Source organism: Dunckerocampus dactyliophorus, chromosome 4 (genome assembly GCF_027744805.1).
Source record: "Dunckerocampus dactyliophorus isolate RoL2022-P2 chromosome 4, RoL_Ddac_1.1, whole genome shotgun sequence".
Taxonomy (NCBI): Eukaryota; Metazoa; Chordata; class Actinopteri; order Syngnathiformes; family Syngnathidae; genus Dunckerocampus; species Dunckerocampus dactyliophorus.
In genome coordinates, this window is record NC_072822.1 from 2992217 (window position 1) to 3016280 (window position 24064).

The window sequence follows — 24064 nt, forward strand, 5'->3', positions numbered from 1 at the left end:
TCATGTGACATAAACAACCAATGAATGCCAAGCGCTCTCTTTCTCGCAGCCAGAGTCGTCGATCTGGGTAAAAAAAAATGGCTGACGTTGATTTCGGAGATGTGGAACTCTTTCAACAATTAGATGACCCTAGGCCGCCGGAGCCCACCCACATTCGTTTTCCAGATGACGCAGAGGACCACGAGGAGGTGTCGTTGTTACGAGGCCGGTTGGGAGAATGTGATGACTACATTGCGAAGCTAACAGAGGAGAATATCCTTCCTGTAAACAAGCTGCCTTCGTTTGCTAGCACTGCTGATGCTACTGCTAGCAAAGCTTCCTCTTTAGGTCAGGGCTTGTCTACTAAACAGGTCTGGGGGCGGGGGAGTCACCTTTTTAGACAGCTAAGGACTCACTGAACTATTATCTTTCTTTTGTTTATAATGTGAATGCCGTACCTTAACATTTTACCTCACCCAATAGCTAATTTTGTTTAGGCGGGGAGTCGACCGGTAAATTTCCCTTATTTTAAAATCCAAATGTTGACAGGTCTGGATTCATGTTACGGATAACATTTGGTAAAGCACATATCCTTAACTCACATTTCACATAAAGCTCTGAGAAGAAAGTTGAAGGTCCTGACACGACCCAGGTGATAAGTTTCGCTTTTGATTTACAAAGAAAGTGTGGATCCTGTTGTGACTAATGTTTTGTGTTCTTCTTTACAGTGGCATTACGGTCGACGATGCCAACGTCGACGGACCCGTGGTTCAAATTATATATTCAAACAATTTCCTATCAAAGTAAGTCCTGATGTCTGTTAAAACTATGCAACTCCAAATTACGTTTTTGGAAGCCTGAAAATATAAAAACACCACCACCGGTCAGCATATCTTACCAGTGGCAGTTTAAAGGAGCAGATGGTACAAAAAAATTGTCACCATTTTTTATTACAATGCAGACAAATTGTCGTTCCTGTCACTCACAGCTGTTGGTATTCACGTATATGTCCGCGGCGCGTACACACACGCACAAAAACTGTCTCAGAGAGGCGATGAACAATTTTCATTCTTGTTGTTATGATACATTCAATGAAAGCTAACGTTAGTAGATAAACTTTTCTAAATTGCTATCAATAGCTGACAACAAACATAACATGTGCGTGTGTTACGTTGGCGCACTCAAAGCAGGAAAGCTAGTAGTACATTTGAATGTTGGCGCCCTCTAGGCAGCCGTAGGACCCCACTGCAGCCAACGTGTATCTTTCGTATGTTTTCGCTCATATCAGGTTTGGGCAAAATGTCAAATTTTTCATACGTGGCACTTGCAGACTTCTATGTGTGTTGTGCACCGCACATGCACCCCACGGACGTAATTAGTACGGCCAAAGCATGTTCAGAGATTTCGTACATCCTCCATGCGTGTCGAGACTGTACTCCTTCATGGTTCTTCCTCGAACAAACAAAAAACGCAGCGATTTGAGGAATACCAAAATTCACATGGCCAAAAAAATGGTATGTCCGATTGTGACCTAGGCTTATAATAATGCGACTACTACCATCGTTCATAACCTTGATATTAATATGGTATGGCTCATTGTTGCCTCAGTTAAGTGAAAGTGGATCAATTGTGCCACGGTACAGTGTTTGGGAATCACTGCTCTAAGCTATACTGTTACTGTTATTGATGTAACTGCTGGCCAGTTATTACACTAAACCCTCAAACTCCTTGGCATGAAAGTTCAGACGTTCAAAAGATCCATTAAGGCCATCACAGAGGCTGCTGAAAAAGATTTGGAGGAGGAATCAGTGGAGTAGTGCGCCACTTGGACACGGGTCGTGGGCTGATCACCCCTGACTGAGTCGTCCGGGTGAGGGTGTCTGATGATGTAAGACCCGAAACACGCTATGACACCGGGTGTCATCACTGAAGATGTGTCCAAGTAGCACTAGAGGTGTATATGAAAACTTACAATAGTGTGAAAAAGTGTTGGCCCCCTTCCTGATTGCTTATTTTTTGCATGTTTGTTAAATGTTTAATATCATCAAACAAATGTAAATATTAGTCAATGACAACACAACTGAACACAAAATGAAGTTTTTAAATGAAATTTTTTATTATTAAGGGAGAAAAAAAAATCCAAAGCTACATGGCCCTGTGTAAAAAAATGATTGCCCCCTAAACCTAATAACTGGGTGGGCCACCATTAGCAGCAACAACTGCAATCAAGCGTTTGCCATAACTTGCAATGAGTCTCTTCCAGCACTGTGGAGGAATTTTGCAGAATTGTTGTCATTCAGCCACATTGGAGGCTTTTCCAGCACGAAGCGCCTTTTTAAGGTCATGCCACAGCATCTCAATAGGATTCGGGTCAGGACTTGGACTAGGCCACTCCAAAGTCTTTGTTTTTCTTCAGCCATTCAGAGGTGGACTTGCTGGTGTTTTGGATCATTGTCCTGCTGCAGAACCCAAGTTGGTTTCAGCTTGAGGTCACCAACAGATGGCCGGACATTCTCCTTCAGCAGAGTTCATGGTTCCATTTATCACAGCAAGTCTTCCAGATCCTGTAGCAGCAAAACCATCACACTACCACCACCATATTTTACTGTTGGTATGATGTTCTTTTTCTGAAAGGTGCCAGGTGTAATGGGACACACACTTTCCAAAAAGTTCAACTTTGTCTCGTCAGAGGGTCTTGGGGATCATCAAGATGTTTTGTGGCAAAATTGAGACGAGCCTTAATGTTGTTTTTGTTCAGCAGTGGTTTTGGTCTTGGAACTCTGCCATGCAGGCCGTTTTTGCCCAGTGTCTTTATTATGGTGGAGTCATGAACACTGAACTTAACTGAGGCAAGTGAGGCCTGCAGTTCTTTGGATGTTGTTGTGGGGTCTTTTGTGACCTCTTGGATGAGTTGTCGCTGCGGTCTTGGGATCATTTTGGTTGGCCGGCCACTCCTGGCAAGGTTAATCACTTCCATGTCGTCGCCATTTGTGGATAATGGCTCTCACTGTGGTTCACTGGAGTCCCAAAGCTTTGGAAATGCCTTTTAATGTGTTTCATTGACTAATATTTAAATTTGTTTGACGATCTGAAACATTTAAGTGTGACAAACATGCAAAAAATAAATCAGGAAGGGGCAAACACTTTTTCACACCACTATATGTTAATGTAAATTTTTTGCTGAGCATTGAACTACGTTTTTATATTTCATCATTCTGTTTCTCTTGGAGTTTAGCTTACTAGCACGTAAGCAAAATGATTGTTTCCTTCTCAGGCAATGCCGGCAAGAAATCGAAGATAGCGTCTGCGGTGTCATACTGCGGCAGCAGAAAGCGGGCAGTACAAAGAGTCATTCCTCCTCCCCTTACTTGAAGCCTCAGGTATGTGTGTGCAGATGTAATTACATATTATAATGAATTATAGGAACTAAAGGAGCATCCTCTGTCCTCTATGAAGCCTTCTGCATTTGCAATGGATGAAGATCCACAGAAGTTGTCCAGCACTCGTGTAAGAACAACAACAGAAGCCTTCAAAGTGAGTACACACGCGTGGTTTGTCTCATACAGTGGAACCTCAAGTCATTCCATTTGAATTTAGACCACTATTTTGGTTTAAAAATGTGATATAATATGGCAGGGGTTCTCAACTGGTGTCAACCAGGGACCCACATTTTGCAATGGTTATTTAGTCGCGACCCACTTTGATTTAAATCATTGTTTTTGTTTTTATACTTTTATTTGTCATTTTTAAGTTAGTTTGTAATGATTTGTTACACTTTAGGTATTTTTTAAAAATTGTTATTGATGCATTCATTTAAGTCAAATCAAGCAAATGTATGTGTTTTTAAAATTGCCAATTTTATCTTTTGAAACATTAATGCATGTGATTACATGTCCAAGGTGCATTTTAGAGGAATTTATTAAGGTATTTTGTCCAGAAAATGAGGAAGAACATAACTGCATGCATACAAATAATGCATAAATTAAATATCAAAATTGCACGAAATAAGACCCCAAATTCACACATCTTGCCATAACTGTGCAATGAATATATAACATACAGAAAGATGACTAAAATATTGCTTAATTTCACGTAAATTTTTTAAAAAAGAAATCAGACATCTCAAACCTTGGTTGTATATTACATATTTTAATGTCTTTTTTTGCCTCACTGTCTGTGACCCACCCAGAATGGATCCGCGACTCACTTTTGGGGTCCCCACCCACCATTTGAGAACCACTGTAATATGGCCTTTAGCACGTTGGGCAAGCAATCTACTGTTTTTTTTTGCCGCAGGTGGTTGGAAGCGTCCTGTACTTCACCACCTTCAGTGTGGACAAACTTGGGCAGCCCCTGCAGAATGAAAACCCTCAGCTGACCGGCGGATGGGAAGTGCCAACGTATCTTTAGGGACAGAAACTGGGGATCAGAGCGGCTTTCAAAATGTTCACAAAGTTTGTTTGGTATTGACAAACATGCAGAAATAAGCTACGTAGCTTCCTTAAATGGTGCAAAGCTATCAGCAGGTTTTCAATCAAGTCATTGGCACAGACGGGCAGGACATGGAAATGAAAGACAAAAGGTGCATTTTTCCTTTTATTTGCTCACCTGAATACATGTTTAACCTCTCCATTCGTTTATGTCCCATCACTAATGTGTACCTCACTGCAGGCCCAAATCTATGTGTTTTAACTGTGGTGCAAGCAACCATCAAATGAGAGACTGCCCTAAGGTGAGTAAACACAGTGAGTGCTTACATTTTGAAGTGCATGCAGAGGTAGATAAAGCTGCTGGATGTTGGCCACTCATGATTGTTCAAATGCAGCTAGTGCCGTCTTGTGGCGTTAATTTAGAAAAACTGCATCAGGAGGTGGCCTTCAGCCACAGCTGTTAATGCCAATGTTTTTTGACTTGGCAGTAATTAAAGTACCTGGCAATTGTGATTATTTCCCCAAGCCCAGAGACATGGCTGCCATTAATGAGAGAAGAAAGGAGTTCCAGAACACCAACCAGTCCCTGCAGAGTAACCAGCGGTACCACGCTGATGAGGTGGAGGAGCGATTCTCTAAATACAAGCCTGGAATCTTGAGGCAGGGGTTTGCGTTGAAGTTTTTCCATATACGTCACACATCCTTGAGTGTTAACTTACAAAGGCTTTTGGTTTGACGTTTGGGCAGCGAGGAGCTTTTGGGGGCGCTGGGAATCGACACACACACTCTCCCTCCTCTCATCTATCGCATGAGGCAGCTGGGGTACCCACCTGGTTGGCTCAAAGAGGCAGAAATGGAGAACTCTGGTTTAACACTGTATGATGGAAACGGTACTTTGCATTTATGCGTCTGTGCTACTGTACTACTTCTTTCTAAAAGGTTTCGCAATGAATCCACCATAATGTTTTGTGGGTTTTTTTGTATTCTCCTTCTCTAGTGTCAAATGACAGCAGTATGATCAACAACACCGCATCACAAAACCTCTCATATGATGTTTCTAAACTGGTAGACTTTCCAGGCTTCAATGTGCCGGCGCCACACAAAATGAAAGACGTAAGTCAATGCAAGAGTTATAAATTGTCTTCAATGCATCACTTTTGGTTGCTGTCATTTTGTATTTTAACTGAAATCCCTTCAAGTGAATAATGCATGAATTGCCAATACAAACATGATACACAATTGCATTATTGCGTATCTGAGGGGTGTCACGAGACGCGATGATACACAAGTGTCTACGAGATGAGATTTTAATATAAGAAAAGTACAATGGGAAAAAAAATGACAGTACTGTATATTGCAGTCTACTAATTAAATTCCTTCTACATTACCTTTCATTCCTCAAGAGGCTACATCCTTCTGCACTCTGTGTGTACTGTATGCTACCGGCCCAATGAGACTGTATGACAAACGGGCCCACTCCGTTCATGCCGTTGTTCAATGGAACAAACGCGCCAAGGTGCTGAAACCAGTGCACAGAGTGAATCCTCTTCCTGCCTATTGGGAGGCAGGAGACGAGAACAGACGCGTGCACATGGCAATATATTGAGGCTGGTTGATTTTCATTTATTGTGGGATTAATTAATTTATTATCGGCCCATGCCTAGTGCCCACGAGACAATTTTTTTCTGAACGAGAAATCTTGTCACGTTTTAATCTCGCGAGATCTTGTGACACTCCTAGCATCTATGATGGTGATGTTTCATTGTCATTTTGTATGGGCAGGAGTTCATGCGCTACAGTTCCTTTCCTATGCAGAGCAACCACCTGAAGCACAACTATGCAGCCTACTTGTCCAGCCACTTTGCTTCGGTAACTATGACGCACCCCTCCCCCATTTCCCACAACCCCAGACACCTCTCAGTCTTTGGGTGTGTCCTGTCGACATGTGCAGGCCACACCTTCACATTTGTTTATCGTACTGATATTATACCCACAATATATGCCACTATTTTTCTATGAAGTGTGTTGTCTAGAATCTAACCTTGATGTTGGAATTTACAGTTTAAAAGTGCTTTTAGTTAGCCATACTGCCCTACACTATTGTGCACTTAAGCCACATTTTACATAGACACTGTAACGCTGTACTTGACCAACGTAATAGATCCCATGTATCACATACAAAAACGCAACATTGAGGAGTGGGACAGGAGGACACAAACGTTGGCAACACTACCCTGAGAAATGTATTTTCTTTTATAAAAAGTCAACTTTTTCTTCCTGACAGCTCGATTGTCCTAGCAACAAGAGGCATCATGAGTCCGACTCCTCTCAACAGCACAGGAAGAGGCCAAGATCCAGCCCTGATGGGAGCTCTGATATGGATATTGAGTCAGGTAAACATTCCTTCACCTCTCAATTGATGCATTGTTTGATTTTTCTCCTGCTCAGTCCAACTTTGGCCCACAGATCCTGGAACCCCTTACAACACTCACCGTCAGGGTGACTTCCATTTCCAACCACCACTCCCGCCTGGCTCGCCATGCTTCAGCTCACCCCCTCCTCTACCCCACGGCACCCCGCCTGCTACACCCACTCCCCCGCCTCTCCCGAAAAGCACACCGCCTCCCACGCCCACCAACGGCTCCCCCAGGACGCCGCGAGGACCTAACTGGGTAGTGTTGGACGAGGCGACGGACGGACGAGAGGACGACCTCACTCTGGAGGAGCTGGAGGAGCAGCAAAGACTGATCTGGGCGGCGCTCCAAAACGCTGATACCACCACCACCAGTGACTCGGAGACACCCGTGGCGGAAAGTTCACCGAGCGTGTCCACCCCAGCGCGGGGTGACTCCGAAATGGAGGAGGTTGAAGAAGTGATGGACAAAAGCTTGCCTGGGGAGGTTGATCCTCAGACCCCAGTTGAAGATCAAAATGACAGCCCCCAAAGCCCCGATCCAGTCAAACCCCAAGATCATCTTGCTGTGGCCAAATTTCAAGATAGTCCAGGTCCAGCTAAATTTCAGGACAACAGTTCTATCAAATCCCAGGATGACAGCCCCCAAAGTCCTGGTCCCATCAAGTCACAGGATGACGGCCCCCAAAGTCCTGGTCCCATCAAGTCACAGGATCACGGCCCCCAAAGTCCTGGTCCCATCAAGTCACAGGATGACTACCCCCAAAGCCCTGGCCCCGTCATATCCCTGGATGACAGCCCCCAAAGCCATGGCCCCAACCAACCCCAGGAAGACAGCCCCCAGAGCCCCGATCCAGCAGCCTCCCAGGATGTAAACGGAGCCTCCCCCAAGCCAGCGGCCAACAAGGTGTCAGCGGTTCCTCATCGAAGCAAGTTCGCAGAGGGTATAGTGCCTTTCGAGGACACTCCGGAATACACGGAGGTGGCCGAAGCCACAGGGACGTACCTCCGTATCAGAGACTTGCTGAAGAGTTCGCCTCGAAGTTTGGCTAAGAAAAAATCGTAATGAATACTTTCTTGGCCACCTTATGCATCATATTTTAACTACTTTTATATATGTGTTTATGTGGCATGAAGGGACATTGAACCACGGCTATCATTGTATTTTTATTTGTATAAATGTTAATTTAGTGACATGTCTGAGTTTTATTTTTGGCCCACTACTTAACTACGTTTTGAAGTAAACAAATCTGATTTGCCTCGGTGTGTTTATTTTTTTAATCACTCGGTCTAGTCCGGGGGGGCCCTTATGAGGACAAGAGGTACAGAAAATGGATGGACGGATAAATGGGGGATTAAAAAACTCCACATTCAGTGGGACATGTTTGGTTTCAGAAACCCACGTGTTTCTTTTTGTGTAGTCTAGCCATTTTCAGGAATCAGTATTGAAAATGAATGGCTGAGGTCATTTTGGGATCAAATGTGTCATGTTTTTTATCAAGACATATTTTTGTCACCAACATGTTTTTTGTGTAGGGTTAAGGGAAGGTTTTCACTGGGATATTTTGTCATGAGGACAACGTGTTGCTTTTTGTGTAGACATTTCATTTTGTTATCAGTACTTAAAATGTGTGGATACTGTAAATTTTTATTCAAAAATGTGTCGCTTTCTGTGTAGTGTTGCCATTTTAGGTAAATGTCGAAAATGGCAGTTCAATGGCTTTCAGTGGGACATTTCAGGTCGAGGTAACAAATGTGTCTGTAGCATTGCTATTAAAATTTCATCCACATGCATTCAACAGTCAATGTGGCTTGCAACAGAATGGCAAAAATTTGTTAATTTAACAATCTTATTGTAGACAAAGATATTTGTATTATATTGTGGTAACTACACTGCTCAAAAAAATTAGAGGAACACATCAGATCTAAACTGGGGGAAAAATGATCTTGAATATCTTTCCTGATAATAAGTGGGTGATGTATTAGTAACAAAATGATGCCACATCATTTGATAGAATTGAAAATGATGACCCTATAGAGGGGGGAAATCAAAGACACCCCAAAAATGAAAGTGAAAAAATGATGCAGCACACTGGTCCATTTTGCTAAAATGTCATTGTAGCAACTCAAAATGATTCTCAGTAGTTTGTGTGGCCCCCATGTGCTTTTACACATGCCTGACAACGTCGGGGCATGCTCCTAATGAGACTACGGATGGTGTGCTGGGGGATCTCCTCCCAGATCTGGACCAGGGCATCACTGCAGTACCTGGACGCATGGAGGAGATTCCAGGAGACAGGTAGTTACTCCAGGAGAGCTGGACAGGGCCATAGAAGGCCCTTCAACCCTCAGCAGGATCGTTATCGGCTCCTTTGTGCAAGGAGGAACAGGATGAGCACTGCCAGAGCCCTACAAAATGACCTCCAGCAGGCCACTGGTATGAATGTTTCTGACCAAACAATCAGAAACAGGCTTCATGAGGGTGACCTGAGGGCCCAACGTCCTGTAGTGGGCCCTGTGCTCCCTGCCCAGCACCGTAGAGCTCGATTGGCATTTGCCATAGACCACCAGAATTGGCAACTACACCACTGGTGCCCTGTGCTCTTCACTGATGAGAGCAAGTTCAACTTGAGCACATGCGACAGACGTGAAAGGGTCTGGAAATGCCGTGGAGAACGTTATGCTGCCTGCAACATCATTCAGCATGACCGGTTTGGTGGTGGGTCAGCGATGGTCTGGGGAGGCATATCCCTGGAAGGACGTACGGACCTCTACAGGTTAAATAATGGCACTCTCACTGCTATTAGGTATCGGGATAAAATCCTTGGACCCATTGTCTAAACCTACACGGGTGCAGTGGGACCTGGGTTCCTCCTGGTCCACAACAATGCCCAACCTCATGTGGCTAATGTATGCAGGTAGTTCCTGGAGGATGAAGAGATTGATACCATTGACTGGCCCCCACGTTCACCTGACCTAAACCCAATAGAACACCTCTGGGACATTATGTTTAGGTCCATCCGGCGCCGCCAGGTTGCTCTTCAGACTGTCCAGGAGCTCATGGATGCCCTGGTCCAGATCTGGGAGGAGATCCCCCAGGACACCATCCGTAGTCTCATTAGGAGCATGCCCCGACGTTGTCAGGCATGCGTACAAGCACGTGGGGGCCACACAAACTACTGAGAATCATTTTGAGTTGCTGCATTGGACCATTGGCAAAATGGACCAGTCTGCTGCGTCATTTTTTCACTTTCATTTTTGGAGTGTCTTTGATTTCCCCCCTCTATAGGGTGATCATTTTCATTTCTATCTAATTTCTATCTAATTATGTGGCATCATTTTGTTACTAATACATCACCCACTTATTATCAGGAAAGATATTCAAGATCATTTTCCCCCCAGTTTAGATCTGATGTGTTTTTGAAGTGTTCCTTTTAATTTTTTTGAGCAGTATATATATCGCTCCAGAGGGCCAAAATATTGCAGCATGGCAGTTCGACATTACACTAATACACCATCTTCGTATATGGAAAGATTGATGAGCTTGTGCAGGTGATTTGAAACGGGGTTAAAACTTGGTGTCCTTGTGTTTGAGTGCTTCCTCTTACCATGTATATATAATCTTTGTCCACGCACAAGACGTCACGGGTTGGGAAAGTCTCGTTCACGCGCGCCGGTGTCTGCCGAGAGTGAGAAGAAGTCGCTTAGCCGGAAAACTCTTCAGGGGTGAAAGGCGTGGGTCGTACGCACCTATAAACAGGTCGGCGTTCGCTCGCTATGGTGATATTTTAGTTGCTTTTATTAAAAACTCAACGTGTCTTGTCCGTAAACTAGTTGAGTAGTCACAAGTTGTCCAGGTAACGTCGACTTGACTTGAGGCGTCAGGTCGGCTACTAGCTAGCTAGCTAAAGTAGCCCTTCCCTGGGTTTTGACTGCTGCTGTGTTGCATCGGCCTCCACGTCGTCGCCTTTTGCCAGCTAACCATGTCGGTTCTTGGCTTTAAAAAGCTGATTGTGATGATGGTGTCTGTGGCTGTTTGGCCTTTGCTCTCTAAAAGTTAACGGGGGAGATGCCGTGACATTGCGGGTACTTTTTGGCCGGCGACGAGGAATGGTCGCCGGGTGCAGTGCTAAGAAGACTGTGGTTGGTGGGTGAGTTGATGTACCTGTAGTAATGTGCGAATACTTTGCCTAATTTATTTATCATTGACGATGAAGCTTTTCTTTGAGCCACTCATTTTCTTGCCAGATGTGCCACCTCACAGCCTAACTGTGGTTTAGCTTTCAGTCAAAGTCACCGCACCCTGTAACTTTTCAACTTGAATGTTTTGCTTTTATCGTGTGTAAAGCTGTTAAGTTTCCATAGAAACCTTTGTTACACGAACAAACCCCATACACGTGTTTGACCCTCAATCGTGTGACGTGACTTGTGATGTTCCAACAAATTGGTCACTTTTAAGGCTAAAGGCTAATTGTATTTATCTTGGTCGTTATTTGTTTATTATTGTTTTTTTCAAATAATTACCTCCACTGCAAGGGAGATTTGCAACTTGTATGAGAGGGGCCATTTCGGGACCTAACGGTGAAAAGTGGAACTTACTTTCTATTGACTATCAAGGGTTACTGATAACAGTTGTTTTAAATTATTTCCTTCACTATCCCCCGTAAAGTATCTATTCGGTTACCTGCCGAGTGTCATGTAGTCACCTGGAGAGTGGCCTGTCAGTCCACAAAAGCAAATAACCGCCGGGTTCTCTAATTAGCACCAGGTCAAAAAAAACATTGAACCCCACAGCTGTAGGCAACTTCCTGCTTGCGTTATATTGTTTGGTTGGACATCCTGGATACATTTTGCTGTATCTCTTGTGTAAAAGAGGCGTAATTAAGATACAGTCGTCCCTCGTTTAGCACAGTTATTTGGTTCCAGACCAGACCGCCATAAGTGAATTAATGGAACGTGTGAGTCAATATTAATAAATTGTGTAATTTTGTAGTTATGGCATAGAAAACCTGCTTAAGATCTTCTAAATATGGTTTTAAAACATTATTAGAGCCCTCTAGACATGAAATAATATCCATATAATCACCTTTACATTTGAATTACCCAATATAGTAGATATAATCAGAGAAAATAGACAAAAATAAGATAACATACTCACACATGAGCAATAGAGCGAGGAAGGACCGCTGACAGAACAATGCTGAGCATGTAACGGGCACGTTAACACTCATTTTATTATACTAACTATAATTTATAATATATATATGTAATAACATTTTTTTTAAGTCTTTGAAAGTATGTCGTTGTGACCACTAGATGGCAGCGTTGAGGTGAGTACTGCGCAAGGACTGCGGTGACGTTTACGTCTAATGTTGGCCTAATTATTAATTTTTTGTATTCCCTTGTCTGGAAAATCTATCTCGCTTCATACATTGATCGTATCATCAGGGAATGCTCTTTTCTAATTTTTTATTTCTCCATGTCCCCTCGGGAACCTCCATAGGTTCTCAATAAATGGTGACGCCATCTCTGAATTAGTTAAACGGTGAAGTGGTGGCACTTTCATAGCCGATTTTAAACTGAAAGCCTGGACATAATCTGGTCCCGACCACGTTATGAGTTTAGCCTAAGTTACCATGGTGATACAGCAGCTACAGAAGAGAGCTACCTTCGCTGAACACGCAAGTCCGTTTTTCAACTCGACACAGCTCGCTAACGCACTAAACTCGCTTTGCAGAATAACTCCTAAGCGTGTTCCCAAGGGGACCTTAGTGGCAGGCGGACAGGAAGTGATGTTGGAGGCCCCAACAGTAGCCCACGTTATTATGATTATGTTGGTATTATTGTGCCTGTTGTGAGATCGGTTTTGTTTTTTGTTTTTTTACCCATAGGCTGTATTCAACCACAAAACAGCGACCATTTGTTAATAAATATAAAAAAAAAATAGAGCGAGGACGATGGGCGAACCGCAGTGTAGCGAGGGACGACTGTACTCGTCCCTTTTTCTCCACCTTCCTGGCGGGCCTCCACAATAATATTCCGACTAGCAGATGTTTCCTCAGAAAGGAAGACAAGCAGTGCGCTACGGGATTAATATGATCACAAGAGGTAAAAAATAAGACTTAAAGTCAAGAGGATGTGAGCTTTGTGTCTGAGCCTTACAACACACGTTTCAACAAAGAAAGCTCATCATTGACAAAAGTTGGGCTAAATTCCACTTCCCCTTTTTTTTTTTTGTCACATCAGCCAATTTGCCGAAGCTAGTTTGTATAAATTTTGTGCTCCCCTCCTGGCCACAGATTAGTGGGAGTGGAGTCGTGGCTAAAAGATTAACATTACTCCGGTGGGAACCTCTCCAGACTTAAGTGGATCTTTTCACTTGAATGCGTCCGCTCATCAGTCAGTGATCTACTTGTACATCTTTTTACCAAATGAAGATTTTATATAGTGGTGAAGTCGCAGTGCTTTCGTGTGACACTATAGCCAGTTCTCATCAGTTATGTCTTAGTCTTCTTGGCTGTCTTGACAGCCCGAGGGCACACATCGCTATCAGTCAATGGCACGGCGGGTGAAAACTGGAACACTGTAGTTAAACTGGGTCGTTGCTCATGGCCACGCTTCATTCTTCTGGCTGAGAAACATCTTGGGAGTGAGTGTGTGAGTGAGAGGCAGTGAGAGTGGACTCTTGCTTACTGGGTGAGAGTGCACAAGTGTGATGCTGTTAAATGTTTTTTTTGTCCTTTAACAAAAGTGAGTTTCTTGGCTCACATTTAAGGCTCAGGATAATACAGTAGCCCGCGGAAGTCTACAGTCTCTTGGAGGAACCCGTTCAGCCTTCAGTTTGTTTGGACTTCAAATACATTGAACTGTGTCTTTGGGAAAACAAGGCAAAATAGATTGCACTATTGGGCTCCAATCAGCAAATGCGCTGTTGAGTCTAGGGGTGTCCCGATATGTCTTCACATAACACGTTAGCATTGGCAAGATACCTCGGTGGCTTTTGTCTCATCAGTGTAATGTTCCTGACACCCAGTAGCCAGTGTAGTAGAATACTATTGCAATGGCACAGTCAGCATTCACACAGGAGCTGCTGTCAGCCACAACTCATGCCAGTCATTGGCACTCTCCACATTGCGAACCGTGCTAACACTCTCAGCAACACTACAGTAGCTAGCTGACGTCACACGTCACTTCCCAGGCTCCCCACCTCTGAAAGGCGCACACAGCGTCACAGATATTGCAATACATGTAGCATCTTCTAAGTGCCTTTTCAACCACAAAACAGTGATCATTTATCAATACATTTTTGGAAAATAGTGATGAAGTGAGGGAGCGATGTTCGAACTGCGATGTAGCGAGGGACAACAGTAGCCCGTATCTATATTATGATTATGAAGGTGGTGATGATGATTATTTTATTATTGTGGCTATAGTGAGATAATTCAAACCTGCAATAAAAGCCATCAGCCGTAGTCGTTTGCGATCAAGTCTGGCGCGTTTTACTAGAGACACCTAGTGGCCAGTGTACAGTAGACTACGCCATCATCTTGTATTGCCTTAAACTATTTGTATTTTAGTTTTATGCCAAGAATATGTAAAATTTGCTTCAATATGTTTTTTTGTTGTTGTTGTTGTTTTACAACGAAACAGCAATCATTTGAGGGCGCCGTATACGAACCGCAATGTAGAGACTGACGACTGTATATGATTGTAAGTCGGTACTGAAATTACAACAGGCAAGCAGTGTGGATCATGTAGACTGGGCTTGGAGAAACGCTTTCTCCAGCCTACAGGTGTTGTGTGTATTTGTAGGCATGCAGGTGTAATTTCTTGGGGCTGAATAAAGACTTATTTTGCACATTCTAGAGTGTTGGTAATGTTGGCTTTCGTTCTATATATTTATTCATTATTTATTTTCAACACATTTTCCTATTATAATTATACAGAGGGAAAATCTCAACAATTCATTGAAACTTTCACTTTCTCCCATAATTAACACCTACAAAAAACAAACTAAAACACTGGAACTTTGATTGCAATTTTTGGGAAAAACTCCCACAAAATTATTGGGACTGGTAAATTGCTGTCAAGTGTTCCAACAGTTTAATATGCAAATGCGGCATATTTAGTGAGATTTGTTGAAATCCTGTGCTCTCTGGGGTTAAGGTTACAGAAAACACCTAAAACGTAGATCACAAAAGTAATATCATCACAAGCTGATACAATGTTGTTGACAAAAATAAGCCTAAAAAAATTTGTTCCGCCACTTTTTGAGCAAGCTGCTGTGATATTGGCCGTTTTACGGGCTGTAGACTTATTTTGTTGTGGATATGCAACGTAAAATTTTCTTGATCCTATTTCCTGACTCATCAATAAAACCCTTGTGAAAGACACACACATAAGGCAAATGAAATATACTTTTAATTGATATTATTCAAAGTGGGACTAACAGAAACAGCTGATACTGGGCTGGACTGTTGTTATTTTGCTCCATATTTTCCTTTAAATTTGATGTCCAGCAAATTGTTGAACCCGGTTGTTTGGCGTATATGCATTGAAACATTTAGGATGACCTCATCTTGGCTTCTACCGCTTAAGTGATGCAAATAAAGTCATGAATGAATGAAGTGTTTTGACAGCTGAGGTTCCCCATTTACTGTGTGTTTACCTAGTTTGACCGGATTGTCCCATCATGATGTGACAGACACACCATAAGGTGTAGAATCTACCCGGAGGGTGCTCAGTTTAAAACTGGGCACGCGTCCAATCGCTTTTCTGTGGGGTGCTAATCCGACAAATGGGATTATCCGATGCTGCTGGTGGTCGCACCAACCACTGTAATCCAGTTTTGGCTGCCCTTCCAGGCCAGACTGGCCGATTTTTAAATTTATTTTTATTTGTTTGAATCAAATTTGTGCATCACCATGTTTGCTCTGTGGGGCCTCAGATTAGATGCAAAGGTATTAGCTGTGCCGGCGTATCGTCTGGCCTTTGACGGATATTTTTAGGTCTGTGACATGGTCTTTGCTGTTATAACAGGAACAGAATGCCTCCATTGATGGAGCTCCCAAAATAAAGTTGTTGCGCATGACCTGACGGCTGTGCTTTTATTTTCTCTAGTAAGGTACTTAATTACTGTCATCTGCAGCAAAATGAAGCCTAATAAAGCAAATCTCTGTTTTCTCTCAACAGGGTCCTCTTCCAGATCACCCATTTTTACCCCCCAACTCCTTCCCCCCCCCTTTTTTTTTTGTTTTTGTTTTGTACATTTGTTTTTTCAAGCACAAGGGAAAACTTGACCGTGCAGGAGCTTTACAGCTGTGGTTTACATGGTCTGGGTTCAGACTGCACCCTTTGACAGACATCATCCTCGTGGCTCCAGTGGATCACAAGAGGAAATATGAGCTCAGCCAAGCCCAGTGGAATCAAAGTGCCCAGTAAGATAGCCAGACCACCTGGGGCAGGCGCACCGAAGACCAACCCCAGCACAGGTAGGAACATACAGACACGTCATTTGGTACATCTGCACTGCATCAAAAATGATTTTGATTGATTTTGACTGATCTGCTGCGTCCTACTGAGATGTGTTTCTAATATATTGGCCTCGCAGGTTAATAGAAAACACCAAAATATTAAAAACGCGGTGCAGTTCTACACAGTACAAACAACATTTTTTTAATTGATGAAGCTGTGATTTACTAACTTCACCACTAGGTTGAGCAACACGAGGGGGTGTGGTATTTTTTTTTTCTTGCCTCGCATATTATAAGGCATAATTAAACACAACTTGGATTGGAAAATAGCAAAGGAGTATAACTGCAGCACTGGAAAGAAAAAAAAAACGTATGTTTTGGATTAGTGTTTGCTTGTTTAGTTTAAAAAATAACAGTACAAAATGGTTACCGCATACTTGATCTCTTGTTTATCGACGCTGACTGGCTCCAGACCCAACCATGATGAGTGAATTTCCGCTAAGTAGGATTCCTTATTTACAAATTGAATATTTTTGTAGCTGGAGCATAGACAAACTGTTTACGACCTTCTAAATACGTTTTTGTAACATTATTAGAGCTCTTCAGACATGAAATGGCACATATAGTCACCTTTACACTTGTATTACCCAATATAGTAGCCACAATAACGGTACATAAGCCATTTAAGACATTAAGGTGTGAGTGTGAGTGTGAGAGAGTGAGTGTGAGAGTGTGAGAGTGTGTGAGAGAGTGTGAGAGAGTGTGAGAGAGTGTGAGAGAGTGTGAGAGAGTGTGAGAGAGTGTGAGAGAGTGTGAGAGAGTGTGAGAGAGTGTGAGAGAGTGTGAGAGAGTGTGAGAGAGTGTGAGAGAGAGTGAGAGTGAGAGTGAGAGTGAGAGTGAGAGAGTGAGAGTGAGAGTGAGAGAGTGAGAGTGAGAGTGAGAGTGAGAGAGAGAGAGAGAGAGAAAATGAAAATGTGTTCCCTAGGAGAATCGAGTGGCGGGACGGACAGGAAGTGACGTAGGGTGTTGAGTTTTAGCTTGGACTGTGTTACAGCTGCCTGTGTTTTTATTGACTGATTTTTATTATTATTAGTTGTGAAACAATTCATACCTGCAAGAAAAGTGTTGTTCCTGTTGTTCCGGCAATCAAGTCAGATGTTTCTGTCTCTCTCCGAACATTACAGTAATATTGCTGACACCTGGAGACCAGTGTGAAGTGCTACATATTATCACGTCTGTCTTCTGGCTGCCTTATATTTTGTATTTTAGTTAATTTAGTCATTTTTATGATTGAAAATACTTAATTTCGGCAAGAAATATGTGAAATCTGCACAAATTTACATTTTTGTACTAATATGCCGTATGATTTTAGTAGTACATTTTTGAAAAACGGTGAGCTTGAAGCCACGAAATTCAGACCAATGTGGCGAAGGACTACTGTGTGTGTGTGTGTGTGGCCCCCCCGGTGGAAAACGTTTGAACTACACTGAATTGTGCCGTCATCCGCTTGCTTGTGAAAAACATATTTGTATATTAATGTAGTGCCTAGCAGACACTACATTGTCGATAAAACTATACCCCAGATGCATAAAGAAGTCAACGGGTGAGTTTTTGTCCTACCTACTGTTGCCGTGTTTGAGTAATATCACTTGATGAAGCCTTTTCTAACATTCCATGCTACAGAATAAGTATGTATGGTTCATGCTGATATGGGCTCGATATTGGTTTATTGAAATTTGCAAGAATGTATTGATGTTGTGCAGGGGTTTTCAAAAGAGTAAGACGGTGAGCTTTGTTGAAAGGTAAAGAAAATATGTTTTTTCTTTATTTTGTTCATGCTGCTCTTCCTTACCTGAACTCCTCTAGTAGCCTCCTCCTTGTTTAGGGTTTTTGTGCAGTGTTCTTCCTAATCAGCATCTGTTGATTTTGATGTATTATACATCACTTTTTGTCATGTTGTCCTGTTATTAACAGGAAGTAAAGCTGCTCCAGCGGAAAAATCCGATGTCGAGGATGCCCTGAGTGCCAGCGATGGATTCCAGATGGGGGAGCGGGTTTGGGTGAATGGGAACAAACCGGGTCATATACAGTTTTTGGGAGAGACACAGTTCGCCCCGGGACAGTGGGCCGGGATCGTTCTGGATGAGCCCATTGGGAAGAATGATGGTTCTGTGGCGGGTGTGCGCTACTTCCAGTGTGAGGCCCTCCGGGGGATATTTACCCGTCCGTCCAAGCTGTCTCGCACGGAGGGTGAGGCCAATGGAACTCAGACTGCACCACCGTCCCGTGCCGCTTCCCCCACCCCGTCGGTGGGCAGCGTTGCCTCCCAAACGCCTGCCACGAAAGCGGCAGTCCCCTCATTGTCATCATCAGCCAAAAAGGCCCCATCCTCTGCACGAACCACGCCCGCTACGTCTTCCAACCTAGATCGTGCAAACAGTGAATCCATCTCCAACCTCTCAGAGAGCGGATCAGTCAAGAAAGGAGAGCGGGAGCTGAAGATGGGCGACCGTGTGTTGGTAAGGTTTGTGACAAGTGTATGTCCTTGCTTCTGGAAGCTAATACTTCTACTGCTGAAAGGTGTGGAAATTTGTCAAAACATGCACCCCTGCTGTGTTGCATGTGCTGTTATTTTTCTGAAAAATACACCACATGGCGGCGCTGTTATTCAACTGCAAATTTTGACTTGAAAGTTCTCCGGTAGCTCAGTGCACTTGACAAAACACCTGCTGTAACTTTAGGGTGTTTAGCCAACACAGTTTTTAGGGCATCTCTGTGTGGAGTTTGCATGTTCTCCCTGTGCGTGCGTTTTCTCCAGGTACTGAGGTTTCCTCCCACATTCCAAAAACATGCATGTTAGGTTAATTGGCTACTCTAAATTGTCCATAGGTATGAATGTAAGTGTGAATGGTTATTTGTCTATATGTGCCCTGCCATTGGCTGGCGACCAGTACAGGGTGTACCCCGCCTCTCGGCCAAAGTCTGCTTGGATAGGCTCCAGCATACCCGCGACCTTTGTGAGGAAAAGTGGCATAGAAGATGGATGGATGGCTGGGCTTTGTAGGGGACTGCCAAGCACATGTGTGTAAAAGATTGGTTGAAAACATGGCCGCCATCAGGCAAAACATTTTTGCAGGGGAATGGGAATGATTAACTGTCCAACAGTCACTACAATACTGTCTGTACTACATATTTGTTGGTTTGTCTGTCCAAGCAAAAGATTAAAAAAAAAAAACACTCCAAAAATGATGAAAAAGCATTATTTGTTAGGACATTGCCCTGTCACTGTCTACACCTTGCAGCTGTGTGTTCAAATAGTTGAAGGTCAAAATGAGTTTCTCATATCGACAGTTTGACCTCAATCTGTTCAAGGCTGGCATGTGTTTCTGTTGCTTTGATGGAATTATGTCATTTAGGATTTTATTCTAGCAAAGCAGATTACTCCCCAGGGCTGCTGCTTATCTGTGGAGGGTGGTCTTGAATGTGAATGTCAGCTAAGGTGCCGTGTTCTTTCAGGTTGGCGGAACCAAGGCAGGCGTGGTTCGTTTTCTGGGAGAAACAGATTTTGCCAAAGGCGAGTGGTGTGGCGTAGAGTTGGATGAACCTTTGGGAAAGAATGACGGGGCCGTGGCAGGCACAAGGTACAAGCACTTTTGAAATCTTTGCGCCGAAGTTCGTCATGTCATGAAATGTTTCAAATGGCCACTTACCTGTCGGTAGGTATTTCCGGTGCCAACCCAAGTATGGCTTGTTTGCACCAGTGCACAAGGTCACACGCATTGGCTTCCCCTCCACCACGCCGGCCAAAGCAAAGACGACGGTTCGTAAAGTGGTGGCTACCCCAGCAGGCCTGAAGCGAAGCCCCAGTGCCTCCTCCATCAGCACAATGAGCTCAGTGGCGTCCTCTGTCAGCAACAAGCCAAGTCGCACAGGCCTGGTGAGATTCTTTTCAAAGTGTCAAAGGCATCTTTTGTTAAGCTTGTGGTTGACCAGTCCTCTTCTCTCTGACTCCAGCTAACAGAGACGTCGTCACGGTACAATCGCAAGATTTCGGGCACCACGGCCTTGCAGGAGGCACTGAAGGAGAAGCAGCAGCACATTGAGCAGCTTATGGTCGAAAGGGACATGGAGAAAGCCGAGGTTGCTAAAGCCACAAGCCATGTTGGGGAGCTGGAGCAAGAAATCACCCTGCTCAGGGACGACCAGGAGCAGGTTGGCTAATGTTCCTGTTTAAGTGGTCATTTCCCATTTAATAATAGCTTGAATAACAACATATTTGCATTAAACTATACCCAGGATTGTGAACCAGGCCCCCTTGGCAGTTTAATGTGTTATATGTGCTCTGTTTACTGCGTTTCGTGGTTACGAACGCGCGCCCATAAAATTTAACAACATGAGACTCTTTAGAACTAGTAAGAGCGGAAGAATACACCACGTGCAGCTACACTACTCCCAACACTCGACTGTCAAGACCATCATGAAGGATAAACATCTATAGTAACGTTAACCCGGTCCTTGTAAGGATGAAAAGGGGTGGTCGATCAACAATGGCTTTATTGCAGAAACAGAACATGCTACTGTCTGCCGCAACCATGCCAAAACATCAGCAAATCCAACTGTCCCATCTGCACGCAGCCTCCTCCTCCTTCCATACCTCGTCACATGCAGTCAGGACTCAGCCTCTCAAGTTCAGAGACCGCTCGGAAATCACAAAACTCTTTAAGACTACACATAACTGCCAGGCCTATCCTTGAACATGTTAAAGAATCTCTTCCTGTGTTTTAAGTGCAAGACTTGCATCGATTCAGCTCATGTTAAAGTTTATGCTCCCTGTGTTGACGTGTTCTACCCTCCTGCTTTGACAGTTACGTGCCTTGGTAGAAGCAGCAGACAAAGACAAAGTTGATCTGCTGAACCAGCTTGAGGAGGAGCGTAGGTAAGGTGCAGTGGATGGTGATAAAATGCTAACACCTGGCAGTGGTGAATAATACTCATTTAGTTTTAGCAGCTAATAAGAGAGGTGGTTGTTGAAATGTAATGTTTGGTTACGTTATGTTTTAAATAGGAAGGTCGAGGACCTTCAGTTCCGTGTAGAAGAAGCGTGCATCACCAAAGGGGACCTTGAGGTAAATTTGTATCAGAGAACCACTTCATAACAATGAAAATATCAGTTAAACTTGCCACTTAGCAAATTAATTTCAATTGAAACAGATTAACATGTCTCAATATCCTTTGTTTTTCCTCATGTCAGTCATATAACAACATTCCAGTTGTTTAGTAGTACGGTAACTCCACCGTAATACTGTAACTAAATATGATCCTGGGATTTACTCTGCAGTGGGACCAACTTGATCATTCTGAAGGCTAGAGCTTTAAAATGAGGGCATCAGGGTTAGAATACGTCTTTTACCTTTTTGAATATGTGTACACTGACAGTTTGACTTACAGCTGTTTACACCTTCAGAGTGTGCACGCAGCTTCACAAAAACGGCAACAAACCAAACACCAAACAGATTGAAAGCTTAAAACAAAATTTATGCTGATAATCCTGTGTTGACTGCAAGCTGGTGAGCGTGTTCTAATTTTTGTGCTTTACTTTTTGCTGCCTCCTGTTCATTGATGTGATGTTATCACCTTTTCTTCCCTCTTGTCCTCGTCTTTTTTTTTTTTATTTGTGTTGGTCCAGTGCTCAGCATGGAACCACTGAAGATGCCCCCTTGTCAACCCACTACCTCCAGTTACATACCCAAAATTTATTTGTATTCAGTATATAGCACTTTACAAAGAAGGTACTTTAAAGACCTCACATTTTTTTGAAATCTCTATCACAGAAGAATGCAGTTTAATGCATCATGTTTTTTTTTTGTTTGTTTGTTTTTTTTGCCAAGAATCATTTTATAACCATTTCCACCTAAATTAAAAGCCACCCGAACTTAAAAATGAATGTCCAAGACCAGAAGCACAAGAATGTGCCGGGAAATGCTTCATGTACATTGCATAAAAGTTTACTCATGTCCAAAATGTATATTTCCTCAAATAGTGGCTGGGGCATTTATTTACTCAACCGTAGAGAGTAGCAGCCATTGATTAACAAGCAGGTTTTGTTTGTATAAATGTGTTTTTATTAAATGTGATTAAAATTACCGTAAATGCTGTAATTATAGCTGGTATGATTATAACCGCAAAAGGGACAGGGCGTTAATTGGAGACAGGCTGTAATTTTCTAAATTTGCTAACTTAAAATACTATCTTTAACTAATGATTAATGATTTGGAGTGCATGAGAAATGGGAAAAGGGCATTTACGATATTTATTAAATGATAGCTATTTTATTTTTCATTTATTTCAAAATAATGCGGATGTTATAGTAAAGGTAAAGAAATGCACTACCTTTTATTTCCCTGGAGGAGGGGTTTAATTGAGCCTTGGCATTTAGTAGATCAGAGGTCACTGTTTGTTTTGTTTGTTTTTTAAGTAGAATTATTATAATTATTAAGGTCTCAAATTCTGCAGCTGGTGGTCCAACAACTGGTGTTTCCTTACACAGTACTTACAGTATGCAGTGTGGCCTAATCAACAATGAGAGAAAGCAGTGTGTTTCTTGATAAGCCATCATATTAGCAAAACATTGAAAATGGCAACTTTTCTCTGTCCAACACGCAATAAAGTTAACATTAAATTGCAATAATGGGTCGGAGTTGCATTATGTATTGGAATGCTGCAAACACTTCTTTCTGTCATTGCTTTTTGACTGACTGGCCTGGTTTTACTGGCGTGAAGGATTCTTTATCATAACAATCAAATGTGCTTTGTTTTCACCAGGTGTCAGTTTGCATGCTGTTGTTTGTGTCCTGCCCTCATCAGCCAACCTGCACATATGCATTACGCACCTGTCTGACTGCATTTTTCCCCTCATCTTTCATAAAAATTCATTGTTTATGGAACCACCTGAGCATTCTGCACGGGGGTGTCTTCCCACCTCGGCTCACTCACTTCAAACCCTTCCATCACCTCACCACGCTCCCTCAACCTCTCCACCCTTCAGTTATCATGCTTTACATCGTCTGGCCTGTCTCTTCCTCTCTGTCTGTGTTGGCCTGGCATGTGATGGTGGCACTGGTGTGTTCTCCTTCTCTCCCCTTGTTTACTAACAGACGCAGACCAGACTGGAGCATGCCCACATTAAGGAGCTTGAACAGAGCCTGCACTTTGAAAAGACCAAAGCTGAGAAGCTCCAAAGGGAGTTAGAAGACACTAGGGTAACGAATTGAGCTCCGCGGGCTTGTACGAGGGATAGTGTACACAGGTTGTATCCAGAGTTCCTGTTGCTGGACCTCCAATTTGAATAGATTTGTGGCCAATTAAACCAGAAATATATTTCTGGGCTTTATGCTGAAAACTAGCATTTCAAAACCTATGTCCATTTTCAAATGACTTCACAGAGGATTAATGTTTCGTAAGCACATCTGGAGTCAAGCAGCCTTGACTGACAGCTCAAATAATAATCCTATCACTGCTTATCCAGACAGACACATGTCTCCCTTCACCCCAGCTAATCGCGCTCTACTCCTCCCAGTCCTTCCTGACACCCACATGTCCTGCTTACTTGTTTGTTAGACCTCAACCTGCCACCCGCTAGTGCTCCCCTTTTTGTACGGAAGTACTTGTTGTCATGAGGGGTGTCAATTGGAACGTTTTCTGTAGCAAATAATCCATCTACCATTCATTTCAGCACAAAATAATGCTAGTGGAGGCGATTACAAAATGAT

At 43.1% G+C, this 24064-nt stretch overlaps 2 protein-coding genes across 6 annotated transcripts in view; both read left to right on the forward strand.

Moving 5' to 3' along the window:
* Positions 1–49: 49 nt before the first annotated feature.
* On the forward strand, positions 50–8081 carry zcchc8 (zinc finger, CCHC domain containing 8). 2 transcript variants are annotated; one of them, XM_054773513.1, is made up of 14 exons: positions 50–252; positions 589–631; positions 708–782; positions 3254–3359; positions 3436–3513; positions 4276–4379; positions 4496–4561; positions 4651–4711; positions 4936–5069; positions 5157–5299; positions 5407–5522; positions 6192–6278; positions 6694–6802; positions 6876–8081. In XM_054773513.1, exons 1-14 carry the CDS (start codon positions 78–80, stop codon positions 7886–7888), a joined length of 2310 nt encoding a protein of 769 aa, XP_054629488.1. In that variant the 5' UTR covers positions 50–77; the 3' UTR covers positions 7889–8081. The 2 variants fall into 2 exon arrangements, with proteins under 2 accessions (XP_054629488.1, XP_054629489.1); XM_054773514.1 differs by having other exon boundaries at positions 6225–6278.
* Positions 8082–10474: 2393 nt separating this feature from the next.
* Positions 10475–24064, forward strand: part of clip1a (CAP-GLY domain containing linker protein 1a) — a 28568-nt gene continuing 14978 nt past the window's right edge. The window contains exons 1-9 of one of the 4 annotated variants that reach the window (XM_054772903.1): positions 10475–10582; positions 16015–16313; positions 18270–18814; positions 19812–19936; positions 20016–20232; positions 20310–20507; positions 21161–21231; positions 21361–21421; positions 23450–23554. In XM_054772903.1, the coding sequence (XP_054628878.1) occupies positions 16223–16313; positions 18270–18814; positions 19812–19936; positions 20016–20232; positions 20310–20507; positions 21161–21231; positions 21361–21421; positions 23450–23554 (1413 nt within the window). In that variant the 5' untranslated portion in view covers positions 10475–10582; positions 16015–16222. Of the gene's footprint in view, positions 10974–16014; positions 16314–18269; positions 18815–19811; positions 19937–20015; positions 20233–20309; positions 20508–21160; positions 21232–21360; positions 21422–23449; positions 23555–24064 lie in introns of all 4 variants that reach the window. The other 3 variants (XM_054772906.1, XM_054772905.1, XM_054772907.1) reach the window with 3 other exon arrangements.

Excerpts from the sequence above, each read along its gene's own strand:
- zcchc8 (XM_054773513.1), top strand. The coding sequence starts at position 78 with ATGGCTGACGTTGATTTCGGAGATGTGGAACTCTTTCAACAATTAGAT. Across the intron at positions 253-588 it reads TGCGAAGCTAACAGAGGAGA|ATAAAGCTCTGAGAAGAAAG; the intron begins ATATCCTTCCTG and ends CTCACATTTCAC. Across the intron at positions 6,803-6,875 it reads TGATATGGATATTGAGTCAG|ATCCTGGAACCCCTTACAAC; the intron begins GTAAACATTCCT and ends TTTGGCCCACAG.